Below are 16,595 nucleotides of genomic sequence, written 5' to 3' on the forward strand. Positions count from 1 at the left end.
AACAAAGTAAATAGAAAAAGCAATTCTTAAAGAAATTCGTTTTCAATCTAGGTTCAAAAGTGCCATATCTCGCAGTGTTTTCCTAACATCGGGAGGAAGAGCGTTCCAGACGGCCGCAGAAGCGCATCTGAGAGCGTGCGATGCTGTGACCACCGCCTTTGTTCGATGGCCAACCAGAAACCGCTGCTGCTGCTGCTGATGCGAGGATGAGCGGAGACGGCGTGATGGTTTATCCTCCTTGACGAGATCCGCGAGGTCATGGGGTTCATTTGTGGTAGGCACCTCCGATTGGCACAGTTGGCTACGTGCAGTGCGAAACAAGTTCAACATACACACACATCTACAGCACTTACCTGAGTTGACGGAGACGTCAATAAGTGGTTTGGTAAGTGTCGTTGTAAGAAGAGGCAGTCAATAATAAAGCGATTAGCACAAGCCATCAATTCAATAACTTTCTTTAATTTTATATCTTTTCATTTTTGTTTTTTTAAATCTCCACATACACTTTACTTATATAACTAAAATATAGATTTAATGAGATGTCACGGGGCACTGGAGAGGCAGTAAGGAGGAAGGAATGCCTTTATATAATGATTATTGTTTATGTACATATTTTGAACTGAAAACAGCAATGCAATGGCATGCACACCGCATGGAAGATGTCATTCGATGATTGACCGTTTTTTGCATATTCGGCTGAGGAAATAATCAGCGTCTCGTTTGAATGTCCCAATTCGTGTTCTTTTGCAATGATGTCAGCTGCGAAGAGAAATGCAGACGAACATGAAGTTGAAGGTGAAATAAATTGAATTTAAGGATGAAAAAAGGAAGGGGATTTTTTTTATAAGCACGAAATATTTGATTTTGTTTGACGGTTTAAAATCGTTGTTTACGTCTTTCAGCAAACTGTATTGCTGCTGTATGGTGACCACCAAAATAAGGCTCCTGTTTTTCTTCTGTCTCAGACTCGTATTGCTGAAAGTGAATGTGCAAATTTACACGAAGACCACAGCTTCTGTGTGAAACCCTCTCACCAACTCTTTAGACACACTCACTCACACACTTTTCTCCAAATGCAGGGAGAGAGCGATAGATGCTTTGGTCGACACTTTGTTCAACGAATAATCATCGGAGTCAACATTTTATCCATTTCTCAAACGATCACTGTTGGAGGAACGACCACCACCACCACCACCACCGCGTGACTTCCCACACACCTCGCAGGGAGGGACCGATGAGCCGAGTTTGACCCTTAACCAGAGGATTTGAACTTGTCACTTTGCTGATTGCGAGGCGGGCAAATTCTCGCGGTGCCACCCAGCTCGGTCAAGAAACCCGCAAAAAAACACAAAAGTGTTTTTTATACGAAAGTTTTACGTGACCTATTTTTGTTTGTTTGTTTGTTTTGCAACGGGGATTAGAAATCAGCTCGAACTTTTGCGCCATTCGGTTTGGAGGTTGCTTCCGCAACAAACGAAGCGGGGCAACTTGAAGGCTGCGCTTGGAAGGGTAAAATCGGAGCACGGAATGTCGAGGTGACACGGCGAGAAGCGGTCACCGAAGCGGCGAGAGCGTGCGCCGTCAAGCAGATGGACGGGGGTGCATCGAACGGACGGTGCGGGGGAGAGAGAGAGAGATAGAGACAGAAGGTGTAACTCGCAAAGCGGACTCCATTCAGTGGGACAAACGCCCAGCAGAAGGAGGCTCGCGTCTACGCTCGCGACAGGATGGCTCGCGAGCACAACGCCGCGATGACCCAGCGAGGGCCATCACATCGTCACTTGCATGCGGGACGGTCCACTCGTTTAGTTTAATCCCAGAGAGAGAGAGAGAGAGCGAGCGAGCGAGCTGGAGAAATTGAGGCCGCACAAATTTAATGTGTTGTTGTTGAGAATGCTTTTTTTTTTACGCGTAGCTTTCGTGCAGTTGGAGCGCCGGACGTGCAACAATGATGACTAAATAAATGCGTCTGCCAATGTTGCTCGCGTGATCGCGGACGTCAGCCAACCGCGTAGCCACGGAGCCACGTGCCAACGTTCTCTCCCTCCGGCGCGTGCAGAGCAGACCGACCGGACGTTCCGCCCGGCACGGCGTGACGGCCTTCGCAGGCGGCCACCGCGTGGCGTAGCGGGCGACACGACGTGATCGCCCCAACTCACTCCGATGGACTTTTTTTTATGTTTGCCCGTCCTCCACCTGCTAAGGGAATTTTTAAATCCCGGGCCATACCGCTTTTGGCAGTGTTCACCTTGACCCGAGAAAACTCAATTCACGACAAGCTGCGTCAAACCCATTACTGATATTTTTTTTTTAAAGTACAACCCCTGTGCCAGATGTGGCAAAAAAAAATAAGAACAGGTTTGACAATTAGAGGGCACCTGGCTCAGTGATGAAGCTGCCCTGCTAATGGTCGTTGGTCGTGGTTTATCGGTTGTGGTCTCGGTGTGCCTTTCTGGGCAAAGGGAAAATAAACGTTATATTCCTCAGCGATCGGATGTGTCACGCAAGGTTAGGGTTAATGGTGACTGACACCTGCATGACTTTATGACATGAGTATCTCGATTCTAAACATAGCATTGATGTGCTTATAAGAGCAATGCCAATGCGCTGGTAACTCCCACATCACATTACAGTCGGGGTGTTAAGGGCTCAGCCCTGCAATTGCCTGGTCACACCACGGCTAACGGCAGGTCCGCAACGAGACGAAGATCTGGAGATCCCCTTCAGAGGGTGTTTTTGGCCTACACTTCCATTCTGGCCAGAAGTCTCGAAAGAGGCGGTTGTACCCACACGTCACTTTACCAACAAGCGACGCCAATTACAGCAATAGCAATAATAACAACCTCTGGTTTATATATATGTATCGCGACTTTCATGGAAAGATCACAACGTGCTGTAATAATACAAACAAGGTCAGACCTGCCGGTTGACTAACTGGGCTGTACCCATTCGTACTGCTGGCTGGACACAGAACGGGCCGATTCAAGTCGCTTGCAGATTTAATTTCAACTGCCGCGCCCGGGAATCGAACCGGCGCCCTCTGGAGTGCAAGCTCGGTGTGCTAACCACTAACAACACCACGGGCAGCGACTCTATATATACACACCGTAACTACTCGTTCACGCTCAAGGGCCATTGCCCGAAACGTTGGCGTGTTCAATTTGTTGTCCTTCCCCTGCACCACGGTTAGCTACGTACGGTGCGAACTAAAAACGTTCAACATACGTAGACATATATCTATTTTCTTTTAAGGCAGCGTTATTTTATATGTTGAGGTTTTTTTTACGTTAATTGTGCTTGCGCTGGCACGGCACACGAGGGGGTGGGTGGCCTAGCCCCACGCCCCGACCGCCTTTGTCTCCCGAGTGGCGACGTTTACACATCGCACCAGGTGCTCATTTGAGGCTCAGTCGACCTAGGGGTGTCGCACAACTGGTTCGGATAATCGTCACTGGTGGTGGCCGTGAGCGGGATTCGAACTCAGGTCGCCGGGTTCGTAGCACAGCGCACCAATCATTACTCTAACATCGCTGGTGCAACACTATCCGCTGCAGCGTCATCAAATAATGTTCAATAAATATTGGCATCGTCTGCTAATTGTCACATCGCAATACATTACCAGTTCCTGTGTAACAATGAAGGGCATTGCTCATTGTTACAGGCGTGTAACGACTCATTGATTAAGATGGACTGCTCACGATGCAACGCGAGTTGAATCGCACGTACAATTGTCAACAGCTCTGATTTGCACGCTACGCAAAATGTGCGCAATTGCAGCTTTTGTGTGTGTGTGTGGCGTTGTTGCGGCGAACATTAGACAAACAATACAAATACAGTGGTGCAAACAAGACGGGGAATAATCTCTGACCAAATAGAAAATTGGGACAATCCATGAAATCGTCTGGCGAGGTGTGGTGGCTGTGATTCACCGCACGACCAATCAGTATGGGCAGCGTCTTGTCACCATGTAACTCGTGCCGTAGTGCATTGCCAATGCATTGCATTGACGTCGCATGTGCAAAGGAGGTGAACTCGTTGTCAGTGCCCCAAGCAGTTACTGCTCGGCACAGAGACGACATTCTTGTCGGCAGAGGGCAGTACAGCAAAGTCATGTTGTTGTACTGTACCCGTGCACCGGCGAGCGTGGTGAAGTATGGCCGAAAAAGCCCTCATCCAGCAGTGGATTGATTAAGTAATAGGGCTTGTGCATGTTACACAGAGGCAGTGGTGAATGGACAAACACTGTGTGTGTATTCACCAACGTACTATTTGAAAGAGCCAATCAATCCCTAAATAAAGAATGTTTCTTGCTCATTATGAACATTCGAAATATCATTGACGAATGATGTTTTAAAGCTATATAATTCTATTTATAGCTGATTACTGTAAGTCCAGGAACAGACTATGTAGGGGTCTCCCTCATAACATCGACTTCGAGGGTCCCGATTCATAGTCGCTCTTTGGCTGAATGCAATTACATTTTGATTTAAAGCTTTCGTGACTGCAGGGATTCATATTCTTGGCACTTTCGGTAAAGTCACGTGACTTTACCGAAAAAGTCACGTGACTTTACCGAAAGAACCAAGAATATGAATGTAATTAATTGACCGTTTTGGCACAAAAGTGCCCCGGCCCCACCGTTCTGTAATTTACAATGGATTTATAAAACATTGACGACCAACTCTGCTCATGAAAACACACGCACGCTCACTCACGAGACCCCACTTCACGTTCCACAATTGCGGAACGAGCCAAATTAGTTGGGGGCCGGGGTTATGAGGGCTGAGGAGGCGAGCACATCGCTGGCGGAAACTCCACGTGTTGTTGTGTCTGGCTGTGTGTGTGTGTGTCTAGGTGTGGTGCATCAGCCAGTCATCTCGGTCATCTCAGTGAGTCGACCCGTGGCACCTGGGTCTGCCCCGTGACCTCCTGCCAGCGGGCGTTCGACACTTCACGTGGCCTCAAGGTGCACATGGCCTGGCACAAGCGTCGTGGTGACGTCACCGCCACTTAGTGGCGAATGGCGGTTGTTGTTGTCGTCTAGGATGTGTGTGCGCGCGCTCGTGGTCAACGTGACGAGTACCTGGTGCGATGGTTAAGCATCGCCACTAGGGAGACAAAGGCGGCCGGGCGAGGTGTTTGGTCCACCCACCACCGCCTCGTGTGCCGTGACGGCATCCGTAGGTGCTCGCTAACAGCACTTGCCCCAACAGTCTGTTACAGACTATGCGGGGGATCTTTGTCTTTAGTATGCAACGTGGCCTTGGGCAGGTAGCAGACTGAGAAGAGAGCAGGGTGCTCCCAGTCCACCATTGTTTTCACTTCTCCGCGTACAAGAAATCTGGAGCAGGTGTTTTTTTTTCTTTTTGAAGATGATGATTATGACCGTGATAAAGATGAAGACCGCAACGACAATGATGATCATTATGGTAACGATTTTTTTTATGGTTGTGATGATTATGATGTTAATGATGGATCAGCTATTGTTGTTGTTGTTGCTGATTTTCGATTCTGATATTGTTGATGGCAATGATGATTAAGATTATGACAATGATTAAGATTAAGGAACGGAGGGCGTGTTCTCAGTGCTAAGATTCATTTTTAAAAGTGTTTTTATTTAATGTAGTAGGAAACTAAGCAGAGAAAATACAGCTATGCTTAGAGAGGATTACACTCACGCATCCACACAGATAAGTTCAAGCAGCACATTTTTGTACCGTCTTCCTGGCCATCTTTCAGCCCAGTGGGTATGGGAGTTTGCAAACCTCCATGTGTTTCACCAGCCCTTGGCACCCACCGTGATGGATTTCAGGGGTACCAATGTGTACAAACTAGAAGTTAACGCGGGGATTTCGCAAAAGCGTGAAAACAACCACGAAGTTTCATCGGCCTCGCCAAACGTCAAGGCGATTCCCTGCTCAACTTGGAAATTGAAACGGTCCCCCCCCCTGCCTGTTTACAGCCCTGAGCCAGTGGTGTAAATTTCCGTTTCTATGGCAGGTACGAGTCCATCCATTGGACAACCACCTTTGCCGTGTCCAAAATGTTTCCAATTTTTTTTAATTCACCCCCAGAGGGAAGGTGAGCATAGCCCACTTACCTGCTTCTAAGAGTCAACAATCGTCACTGTTATATCTCTCGCAAGGAAGAGTAGGCCAAATACCCTCCAGAGGGACTTTATAAAACTCCCTCTATTGGGAGACCCTTCTGCCAGCAGTGGCGTGAGCAGGCGATCATCCCTCCAATTAAGAATATATAGTCCAATTTGTTTTTGTGGATATCATAACCGCGCTAACCTTTTAACGGCGTTCAGATTGTCGCACAGTCGGAATACACAAACGCAGCGCGATTACGCGCTCTGCTAAGTGAGCAGAACAATTGTTGCCAGTTTTAAGGATGCTAATATTGCAGGTCGGTGCGCACTAGGGCCTCGTGATTACAGGGTCGCTGTGGGTCCATTGCTACCGTTTACTGGTTGATTATGGCTTTTTGTAGAGACGCTATCTATTTGCGCGCACAAACGGCAAAGAATGTGACTTTATGACATGCCATCCGAGTGTCTGCGGTGATGTTTGTTTAACGAGGAACAATGCCCATTTGTCGCTAAGGTCTCTGGGATTTAAACGTACACCCGTGTATATATGTATCACGTGTATGTACACATCGAAGGATGACGCTGCCTGATGTGTTTTTCGGGTTGTACCGAGTCTTGTTTAGGCATTGTGTCGTCTTGAAATTTCCCCTGCACGTGGTCGTAGGAGCTTCTAAATTGTTTCTGACCAGAGCTTGCGCGGCACGAACCAAGGAACATCTTCCGCAGGCTGTACGGAGAGTTTGCGATCGATTTGCGATCGGTCGGGATGCATGTGGCAGGACTGAGGAGGAGAAACGAGTGAGGGAGACGGCATTGCAGTGGCATGCAGGCGGTTGTTGGCCAAGCAGGAGACATGTTAATACAGATCTTGATGCTCGTGTGTTGACTGCAACCGCTTGCAGGGATCTGGCAAACGGAAGTGGATTGTTTAGTGGTGGTGGAAACCTGCATCGGCCGCAAAGCCGTCCTTCTGATCGTGCGGAATGTGTTATTAATATATATTTTTCACAACATTTATGATTACGCACCCAGGCAGCGCTGTTGACAAGCAACCAGTTGCACCGTCAAAGTAAGGACGTTCAAATCCCCTCCCGGTGTTTTCCGGGTCGTACGGGCGTGTTTGTCCGGCGCGATGCGACCACGTGTCGCTTCATGTGCAGGGGGGGGGAGGGGGAAGAGCCACCTTCCAGCGACACGTGGAGCGAAACGTCGGCCATCGCGCCGAACAGCAACCGGTACGACCCGAAGACAGATCGGAGACTCAAAAAAAACTGCGAAACACGTGCGCAAGTTTTCAAACCCCATTCGAGACTTGACGATGCACATCGCCCCCTCCGTAGCCAACGAAGTGAATTTCACTTTTAACAGAAAGTCACTGAATGGTGAAGCGATCGAAAGACTATCTCAGGGGTCGGCAGCCTGCTGCTCCTGTACCGCATGGAGTCTCTTTCAGGAACTGTTTGCGTGACGTTATTTATTCAGCACCACCGTCTCGTATTCACCACACAGTGCATTGCGGCTCCTTGAAATCTAGAGGAGTTTTTTTGACCGAAAGAAAAAGTCTCTTGGTGTTTTTTCGTTGCCGACCCCTGGACTAGCCCCTGCCGTGGTACATTTGGAATTCCACCGCTGGCGCAGGGCCACTGACAAATTAAAATCCACCAATGCCGTTTGAGCAGAGACATTTTAACATTGACTCCTATGCCGGTACAAAGACAAAGACCCCCCCCCCCCGTATAGCGTTAACAGACTGTAGGGGCAAGTGCTGTTAGCGAGCGCCAATGAAGGTCGGCACGGCACACGAGGGGGTGGGTGGCCAGCACCACGCCCGGCCGCCTTTGTCTCTCCAGTGGACGATGTTTACACACAGAGGTTACTCATTTGAGGCCGAGTCGACCTAGGGAAGGCCCAGGACCGGTTCAGACAATCGTCACCGGTGTTGGCTGCGAGATGGGGAATCAAACTCGGGTCGCTGGGTTCATAGCACAGCGCGCTAATCGCTACGCTACCGCACCCCATTTAACAACAACAACCGCCATTCGCCACTAAGTGGCGGTGACGTCACCACGGCGCCTGTGCCAGGCTACGTGCACGTTGAGGCCACGTGAACTGCCCGCTGGCAGGAGGAGGTCACGGGGGAGACCCAGCAGGCGCCAGGGGTCGACTCACTGAGATGACTGAGACGATGCACCACCTGTGCCCCCTACCGTGCCAACTTGCTGTGTTTTATCCACCCGGCGCTCCGCTCGTTGTTGTGAGCACATACACAGGCACACACGCGCACGCGCGCGAGTGCCCACCTCCGTGTGTACGCGTGAGGCGCGCGTTGTGCCCGTCGGCGATTCTATTTCCCGCAACCTCGCATTGCACTTTGCGCCAACAGGTGCTCATGTGAGGTCGCTGATGAAGCAAAAAAGGTAAAGAACCACACACGGTCCTTCAACGCTAACGAGGGGAAGAACACGACGGGAATTTCGGGTGCGATTCACGGGCACGGAGGTAGGGAAAGCCACCGTCGCCTGTCCGCTTCGATTACGGACACGGGAACCGTGCCCTCTACCCGCGGTCCTCCCTCTGCACTCGCAGCTCCCCCCACGGAAGGTAATTGAATATGAAGGCAGCGATGGAATTAAGAAGTGTCTGAATTACGCCAGTGTCAGAATGCCCTGTCGTGCGTGCTCTTCTTTTTTTTGTTTAAAGGAGTCCATAATTGGAAAGTAATCAGCTGAGATGCACGTGGGTTAAGAATTTAAATGGTAAAGATTGACGGTGGGGGGGGGGGGGAGGGGGCGAGGTGGGGTGGGTAAGCTACTAGTTAATTTTGACGCGCCTTTCAAATACATTTGTCTAGATGGGCTGAGCTACTAAGCCAATAATTGGTCTGCAGGGAAACAGGTTTTTTTCCCCCTACTTCTTTCCAATAAATGTTTTAATAAGGGGTATGGCGGTGTACAGCGGTAATCGAGCACTCTGCGGGCAAGGTTGGGTGGGTCCTGTGCTTGACTTGCTGCGCAGGACATCTGTGAAAAAGAGCTTTATAGCTCATCGGATTCTTCCAGTATAAATAGTGATTCTGATTAAGATGGGCAGCCGATGGCGACGCGGTAAATGGGTTTGTGACTCCCAGTTGTGCGGATCTTTGGGTGCTCTCACCTAAGCGTGGAGATTCTCTGGTTGCTCCACTCCGTCCCCAACTAGGTATGACACGCGATGGCGATACTACGATTTTATATATCGTGTTACGATAAAAACATCCACAATCGTGCTATTATCCGTTTTGGCTCATGTTGTCATTGTGATTTATCGTTGCTAATAAAAACAAACATATATTACATTTACTGGTAAAATAATTATGAAATGACAAACACAATCTTCAAGTTTCTAATTGGCTATTGTCAATTAAATGAGCTCGGATTATACATCAACATTTCCTAGCTCTTTTTATTAGTTAAAATATTGTGTAGCTAACAGCGTTTGCATCATACGCATTGTAGATTGTAAAGTCGCAGTGATTAAGCTTTTGTTGAGTGAACTGGAGTTGAATAAGGCTTTAAAGTGATCTATTTTGCGCTGGTGTGCTCCATGCCCACATCTCAATAACGTCACTTGTTCTATCCGTTTTCCTATTAATTGATGAATACGAATGTAAGTTCCTTCCTAAAATAATTTTCACGGGATACAGTGGGTATATTAATACGATTATCACGTCTGTTCTTCTTAAATTATGCCGGTTGTAAGGATGTGTTCCCGATTTTTGGACAAATTTGAAATATCTGAAAATTAGTCCTAGCTATCATATTTTTGGATGATCCTAAAACCATTTTTTTGTTTCACATTTGGTCAAAAGGTATGATATGGTGTCACATGTCATGTCATTCCCATGATTTTTGCCACCAAAAGTGGTCTTCGCGTGACATCGTGTGATGTCACTTTCGTTAGCACAAAGATACGTCCTGTTATTACATCATTTAAATCATCTGAAAGAGAACCTGCAATTTCCCTTTAAATTTAGAAACATCCAACATTCTAAGTTTTAAAAACAAAATCCAAAATCCATCCCGAGGAGGAGGTTAATTATTGGCTTCCGGTTGCCGAACGAATACATTCTGAGGTCGAACTCATTACACACAAAGTGCTTGCCACAAATGAACCACAATACCGAGCTGATCTCGTCAAGGAGCTGAAACCATCACGCGAACTCCGGTGGTCATCCTCGCAGTGGTGGCTTCTGGCTAGCCATCGAACAATGACGGTCACCGCATCGCACGCTGTCAGATGCGCTTCTGCGGCCGTCTGGAACGCTCTTCCTTCCGATATTAGGAAAGACATTACGAGCTATACACTTTTAAATCTCAGTTAAAAACTCATTTCTTTATAACTACTTTTTGTGCTTAGTTTGTCCTTGCACGCCCCCTGCACCTCGCTTTAGCACGGTTGGCTACGTACGGTAGGAAAGAAGTTCAACATACATACATGTTCCAGCGTGGCATATGATATATTTTGAAAGCCCCAAGTCTGGGCTGGCTTCTGTGCATTCAACACGAGGGGAAAGCATGCAGAACCACGGATGTGATCCAAATTTATAATCGACCTTGGCAGTAAAATGAGGGAAATCCCATGAATTTGGACATGTATTTTTAAGCCGTGCGATTTAAACTTTGTGCAAGCGAAACGGGGTATCGATCAAGCGAAAGTTTAATTTAATTTGGAAGAGAATAAATGAGAAAAGCACGCGGCAGATAGATGTATTAACCTTGCAATGTCCTGCTCAGGGAGGGTTTTATTTGCAGCTGCAGTGCTTTATTAACTTTAGTAAATATTGAGCTGTATGTTATGCATCATCTATTTTTTATGTATTTAATAGCTCAAAGTGCAAAGTGTTTCCCAATCGTTTTAACACATGGAGGAAACAAAAAAAAACATGGATTGCTCTATTCTTCGAAGACGTGTAAAAGATTTACGGGGTAAGTGTTTTTTCTTTAATCACGGTGGCTCAGCACAGCCCCAAAGCCCCCCCCCTCCCCCCCCAAATAGAAATGATCCAGCACGATCAAAGTTATATTCGATAAGAGTGTAACACGTTTCTTGACTTGAACAAGGCTACGATAACTTGGATGAGAGACGATGATTGGAGAGAATTTCAAAGTCGAGCAGTGCAGTGTACAGAGACGTATTTTTTACCGGTGATGTGGTGGTTTAACAACAATAGTTGCCCACTCTGTTATGCAACCATTGTTTTAAAAATATTCATGCTACGATCGGTCGCCCCTTTTGTCAATACGGTTTCTGACGGGCAATCTGTGTGAAATTTTGAACGTCCTCCACTCTTAAATGCTTCACATATTCTGGGCACTTCCGTTTTCCGTTCCCGTACAAATAATATGAAGAAATAAAAGCCTCCGAGGCTTTCTGTATAATTATCATGCGATGCAGTATTGTGTGTGTGTTTGATGACCTTTCTACCATTGTAGTGCCACTGTGCTGGCCGACACACGTGATTGCATTCTCTAGAGTTGGCCGGTTCCGTCTCACCGGGGGATGGCAGGTGAAACAATGTCTCCAACCACGAGTATGAATGGTTTCACCACAGGTTGATCAGCAGATCCCATATGGTGGTGGTGGCGATGGGGAAAAGTGTGAGTACTCTCACCTCTTACAAGACGTGATCAGTGTGGGTCAGAGTGGGCCAAATACCGTCTAAAGATTACTCCCATGGAGGCCCTTTCACCAGCAGCGGCATGAGCAATAATTTGAAGGGCTTCACCTTTTAAAGCACTGGCGTGTTCACTTTCAAAATCGTATTGTTTCGTGATTTAAAACGAGCCACAAATACTATTTAAAAACAAGGGGTGTGACCTTTTGAATAAATGGTGATGGGGAAAACTTTGGTAAGGAAGACTCAAATGGGACTACAACAATATTTTTTGTGAGGTGTGTGGCCCGCATTTATTTGAATGCGACTTGAGATTCCATTGCTCACTGTGTACACCGGTCCTATTTTATTTTATTTCGTTCACCAATTATTGTAAAGCCACGTGAAAAAAAAAACCCTCCCCAATTTTATGCCATTTAATAAGTAATTTATTTTAATACAAATAAGTGGACGTGTCATTGTGCAGTTTAGCTTGGATGTATTAAAGCAATTTCAACCATTATGGGGAATAAACATAATTACTTTCGGGCGTGAGATTTCGAGACGTGTGAGCTCGGAGTGGTTTGTCCCATGAAACCCAGCCGCTTTGTTGTCTGGCCTCATTGGCTGGTCCATTTCAAACGTATTCTGATAAACGCGTGAGGATGTTACCGTGGTGTAACGGTCAGCTCGCTGGACTTGCAATCCAGTGGTCACCGATGTTGATTAAATCTCCTGGTGTGGCAGTAAAAATAACGGCACAAGTGCTATTTAAATCCTGCACCGTACGTAGCCAAGCGTGCTAATCGGAGGTGCGGAAAATAGGTGCCACCACAGTTAGCCAATCGGCAGCATCGTCTGTGGTGCGGTAGAGTGCGGGTACTCGGACTTCCTTCCGAGATGTCTAACCAGCGTGGAAGAGTAGGCCAAATACCCGATTTTACTTGTTACTAATTAAAGATGATTTAGGCCTCCTAATGCTCATTCATTGCCAATAGGTAAAGGTATTGTTTTCCCATGACGTAATTTTGCTCGCGTAGTTTTAAATGATGCAGCACTGCCAACGATTCACACAAATGTCGACACACACACACTCCATAAACATTCAGGTAATGCATTGCAAGCGCACAGTTTTCTTTCATCGGGAGCCTGTCTGCCGGTGTAATGTGTTCACCAAAAACACGTTGATCCACCAAAATCGGTGAGAAATTTGTAGAATCTGTAAAAAAAAAGTATCAGCAATTTGAACTTTTTTTTCTTTTAAAATTATTAGTTCGAATTACCCTTCTGTCTAAGCATGAAACGGACTCTTTTTTTCGTCTTAAGTTTCCCAAATAACATCGCAAAACTCTGAGAAGGAGGTGAGACACGCGAGATACTTTGGTCATTGAGAGAGGGCTTTACACAGAAGCTTGGCATGGTTAATGAGACTCCTGTGGAAGTGTGTGTAACAATACGTTAATTTGAGTCACCACACAGCCTGAAAAAACTCTCATATGTTACATTACAGTCATACTCTCAAGGTTACGGCGGTCTTGAAAAGTACATTTAAACCAACAGAAATAAATCAATGACGATAAAATAATATACATTTTTTTATCGAACAATGTGCTTGGAACTCTTTGTTATTTTCAGTTGCTGTTCTTTGCTGTGATCGCATCTTCCGTGAAATTTAAACGATTCGGTGATCGCCAAGTGATACATTTTTTTGAAAAGCGAATTTGACATCTTGCGCAATTTTAAATGAAGGGGAAAATGAAAAAAAAGGTGAAACCCAAAAAAAAACTGTTGGCAAAAATAACGACGGCAGTAGCTTTAAAAGCCTTGCTTGTGTGTTTTTTTTATACAACTCACATCATCCACACATTTGTAAAACATTCAACCCCTTTTCGCTTCGCTCATTTGGAACAAGTTGACGCATATTAAAAAATAAACCATCCAACTAAAAAAAAACCCCTCCAAAGACTGATGTCATTTGCACAAAATCACTCTTTACCCTACGCGTGTCGTATACAGGCTACGGAGAGTAAACATAAAACAGAAATAGGTTATGTCTCATAACTCCATCTTAAAGGGTTTGCTCGTCCTTCTCTTTGCAGATATTTACACCGATGGGAATAAATAAAGAGTGAAATTGTCACCCCAATTATAACAATATTTAAACGAGACTCGAAAATTTTGTGTTGTTTTTTTGTTGTTGTTGTTGTTGTTGAGAATACGCAGCAAGGATGGGGCGGGGGGGGGCGGCGGGGGGGGGGGGTTCGTTCGCAAGCATCCCGCCGCCTGTCCCATTCCATTCTGTCGGGATATAAAACCGGTGAAATTGTACTCGCACAGTTAAACGGAATGTGTAACGCAACCAAGACAAACCCGCGGACCGTTTTTGCTGCTCAAACCGCGCAGAGTTTTCGGGTCGGGGCCGGCGGCGGGCGGCTCGGAGAGCACGAGGCCAGCCCTGCCCAGTCTTCGGGTCGCACCAAACGCGCCCGCACCTCGGTTGAGTTTTGGGTTAGCCGGTGGTGTTGTGGGAGGACTCGGAGGGACGGTGGCCCCCCCCCGCGGCGCCTCCCACCCACCACCACCACCACAACCCCACCCCCCGTTCCGTAATCCGTCGTCGCAGAGAAACTGGAAACGAGAAAACCAAACTGCGCTCGGAGAACGTCTGAGGGTGCGTGCAGGTGCCACGGCATCTCCGCGGATTCGACGGCACGAGACTCCGGCCTCCCCGGCCTCGCGGATTTTATTTTACGCAATCAATCGCGATCTTTCCCTCCCATCGACTTAAAAGGGTTCTTCGATATTTTTGTCGTTGTCGTTGTTGTTGTTGTTTGTTAAATCCGCGTGCGTTTCGTTGCAGCTATCGCAGTGGCACGCTGGTGCTGTCATCGTTGCTTCCTCCATAGTTGCCGCTCCCTTTCCATGATTGCGCTGTTGCTTCTGATGCTGTTGCTGTTGCTCATTGATGTTGCTGTCACGACTTACGTAGTTGATCACCGTTGCTGCTGTCGATGGTTCTGCTTCTGTACAGTAGTTAATGATGATGATGATTCTGCTGCTCATGTCAATGTTGTTGCTGTTGCTGCTGCTGCTACCGTTGTTGCCAAGTTCGATGCTACCACTCGCGCTAATGTTGCTGATGACTTGTTACTGATTTCCGACATTGCTGCTGCTTCTGAATTGTGTTGCTGTCCGGGCCGTGAACGCGACTCCTGCTACTGCTCTGCTACTTATTGCTGCTGCTGCTGCTGCTGTGTCGGCTCTCGATGTGCCAAGAGCCGACGTCGCCCATGCCGGAGTGAGTGATAATTTCATTATTTCACCACGCGGTTATATACATCCTATATTGTTATTATTTAATTGGCGCGCTGTATATTGTGCTTGAATTCTCCCCCCCCCCCCCCCCCGTGATGATTTTACCATCCGCGACAATGTGTTGCTGCTGCTGTTCTTGTTGTTGTTGATCACCGTGCAGACAAGGGTGGTTAATTCTCCAAAGATCAGGACCCGGAAAACTGAAGGGAGATACAAAAAAAAACAAAATCGCACACAGACGCGAGATAAAACGACGTTGTACACGCGTAAAACAACCGACAACAAAAGCTTCCTTTGAAAAGTCGGTACAAGCTTCACCTGCTTGGTCATTAAATGCCACACAACAACGGTCCTTTACTCCACGGAATGGAGACTTCAAAATGTGTTTGTGTTTAATTGCCCCCCACCTCGCCTAATGGACCCTGGCGTCTCTTACTCCGCCGGTGTTAATGAGGCAGCGCTCTGCGACTCATTTCCGCTCGTACGTGGGCGTCCACACTTGTGCCGTGAAGAGCGCCGATTATATATATAAAAAAAATGCTGTTCGTAAGTCCGAATTTTAATTGGGTATAAAATTGCACTTTGCGTTTAGATTTTTTTTTGAAAACGCATTTAAAAATACATATATAAGCATACAATTAATTTAGCATTTTTTTTTTTAAATCACTAATCGCATCAGAGCCGTTCTCTTATCGGAGATTGTGTTGTGATCGCCGGAATTGGGGTACCGGTCCTCGCGGAACGCCTGCCGTTTGTTCGCGGTGTCTCTGGCCGTCGCGTCGGTCATGAGACCAGCGGAAGATGACACTGCAGAACTACTCGCGAGGCCCCCTCAATGGAGCCTCTCGGCTCTACCATTGCATATGATGGCAATATGTTCAGGAGCCGAATGCCAATGTCGAGGTCTGCTGCTCGCCACGACGAGAGGGCTTCAGGAGACAGGTTTGTGGCCTTTTGCTGTTTCTCCTCCTTTGTTGAAGGAGCGCAGACTACAGCGGTTTGCTGCTATGGGCCATATTTTTGGTGGCATGGCCACAATTGCACTGCGGTGCCGTTAATTTGAATCGACCTCTGGAACCTCAAGACTGCACAGTGCCCCCTCCACGCTCTGTAAAGAGTGGTTCATCCGTGTCAATCATCTGTCATAGGTATAGCACGTAATAAGCATCTATTACAGTTGTAATGTACAATAATCATCTAGTGTCATTGTGCAGGACACGAGTTAACAAAATAAATGAGCACACAATACCCCTCCTTCCCCAGGTAGTTTTTTTTTTCCACGTAAAAACAATGCATGGATTTTCTTCATATTCCCATTGGCCAAGTGACCTTTTGGAAGTGCATCTTATCACCGGCATTGGTTGCGTAACAAGCAAACTTTGGGCTGGCTTTTTTTACATTTCGTGTTTCGTCAGCAGAGCCAAGCTTGCTTAGACCGATCCTGGTGAATTGCCCGATTTTTTTTTTATCGAGGAAAGTGCTCCCTCTGCTAGACGTGGGCGTAGTTTGACGACGCGAAACTATATAATTCACAGCACTAAATGATAATGATTG

At 46.9% G+C, this 16,595-nt stretch overlaps 1 protein-coding gene across 1 annotated transcript in view; it reads right to left on the bottom strand.

Moving 5' to 3' along the window:
- Positions 1-439: 439 nt before the first annotated feature.
- LOC116952701 (chemokine-like protein TAFA-1) overlaps positions 440-16,595 on the bottom strand; it is a 185,581-nt gene continuing 169,425 nt past the window's right edge. Inside the window, exon 4 of the mRNA XM_032972294.2 lies at positions 440-15,241. Within this exon, the coding sequence (XP_032828185.1) occupies positions 15,227-15,241 (15 nt within the window). The 3' untranslated portion in view covers positions 440-15,226. The remainder of the gene's footprint in view (positions 15,242-16,595) is intronic.

The sequence above is a fragment of the Petromyzon marinus genome, chromosome 48 (assembly GCF_048934315.1).
Source record: "Petromyzon marinus isolate PM22_M1 ecotype Great Lakes invasive population chromosome 48, UKy_Petmar_22M1.pri1.0, whole genome shotgun sequence".
NCBI lineage: Eukaryota > Metazoa > Chordata > Hyperoartia > Petromyzontiformes > Petromyzontidae > Petromyzon > Petromyzon marinus.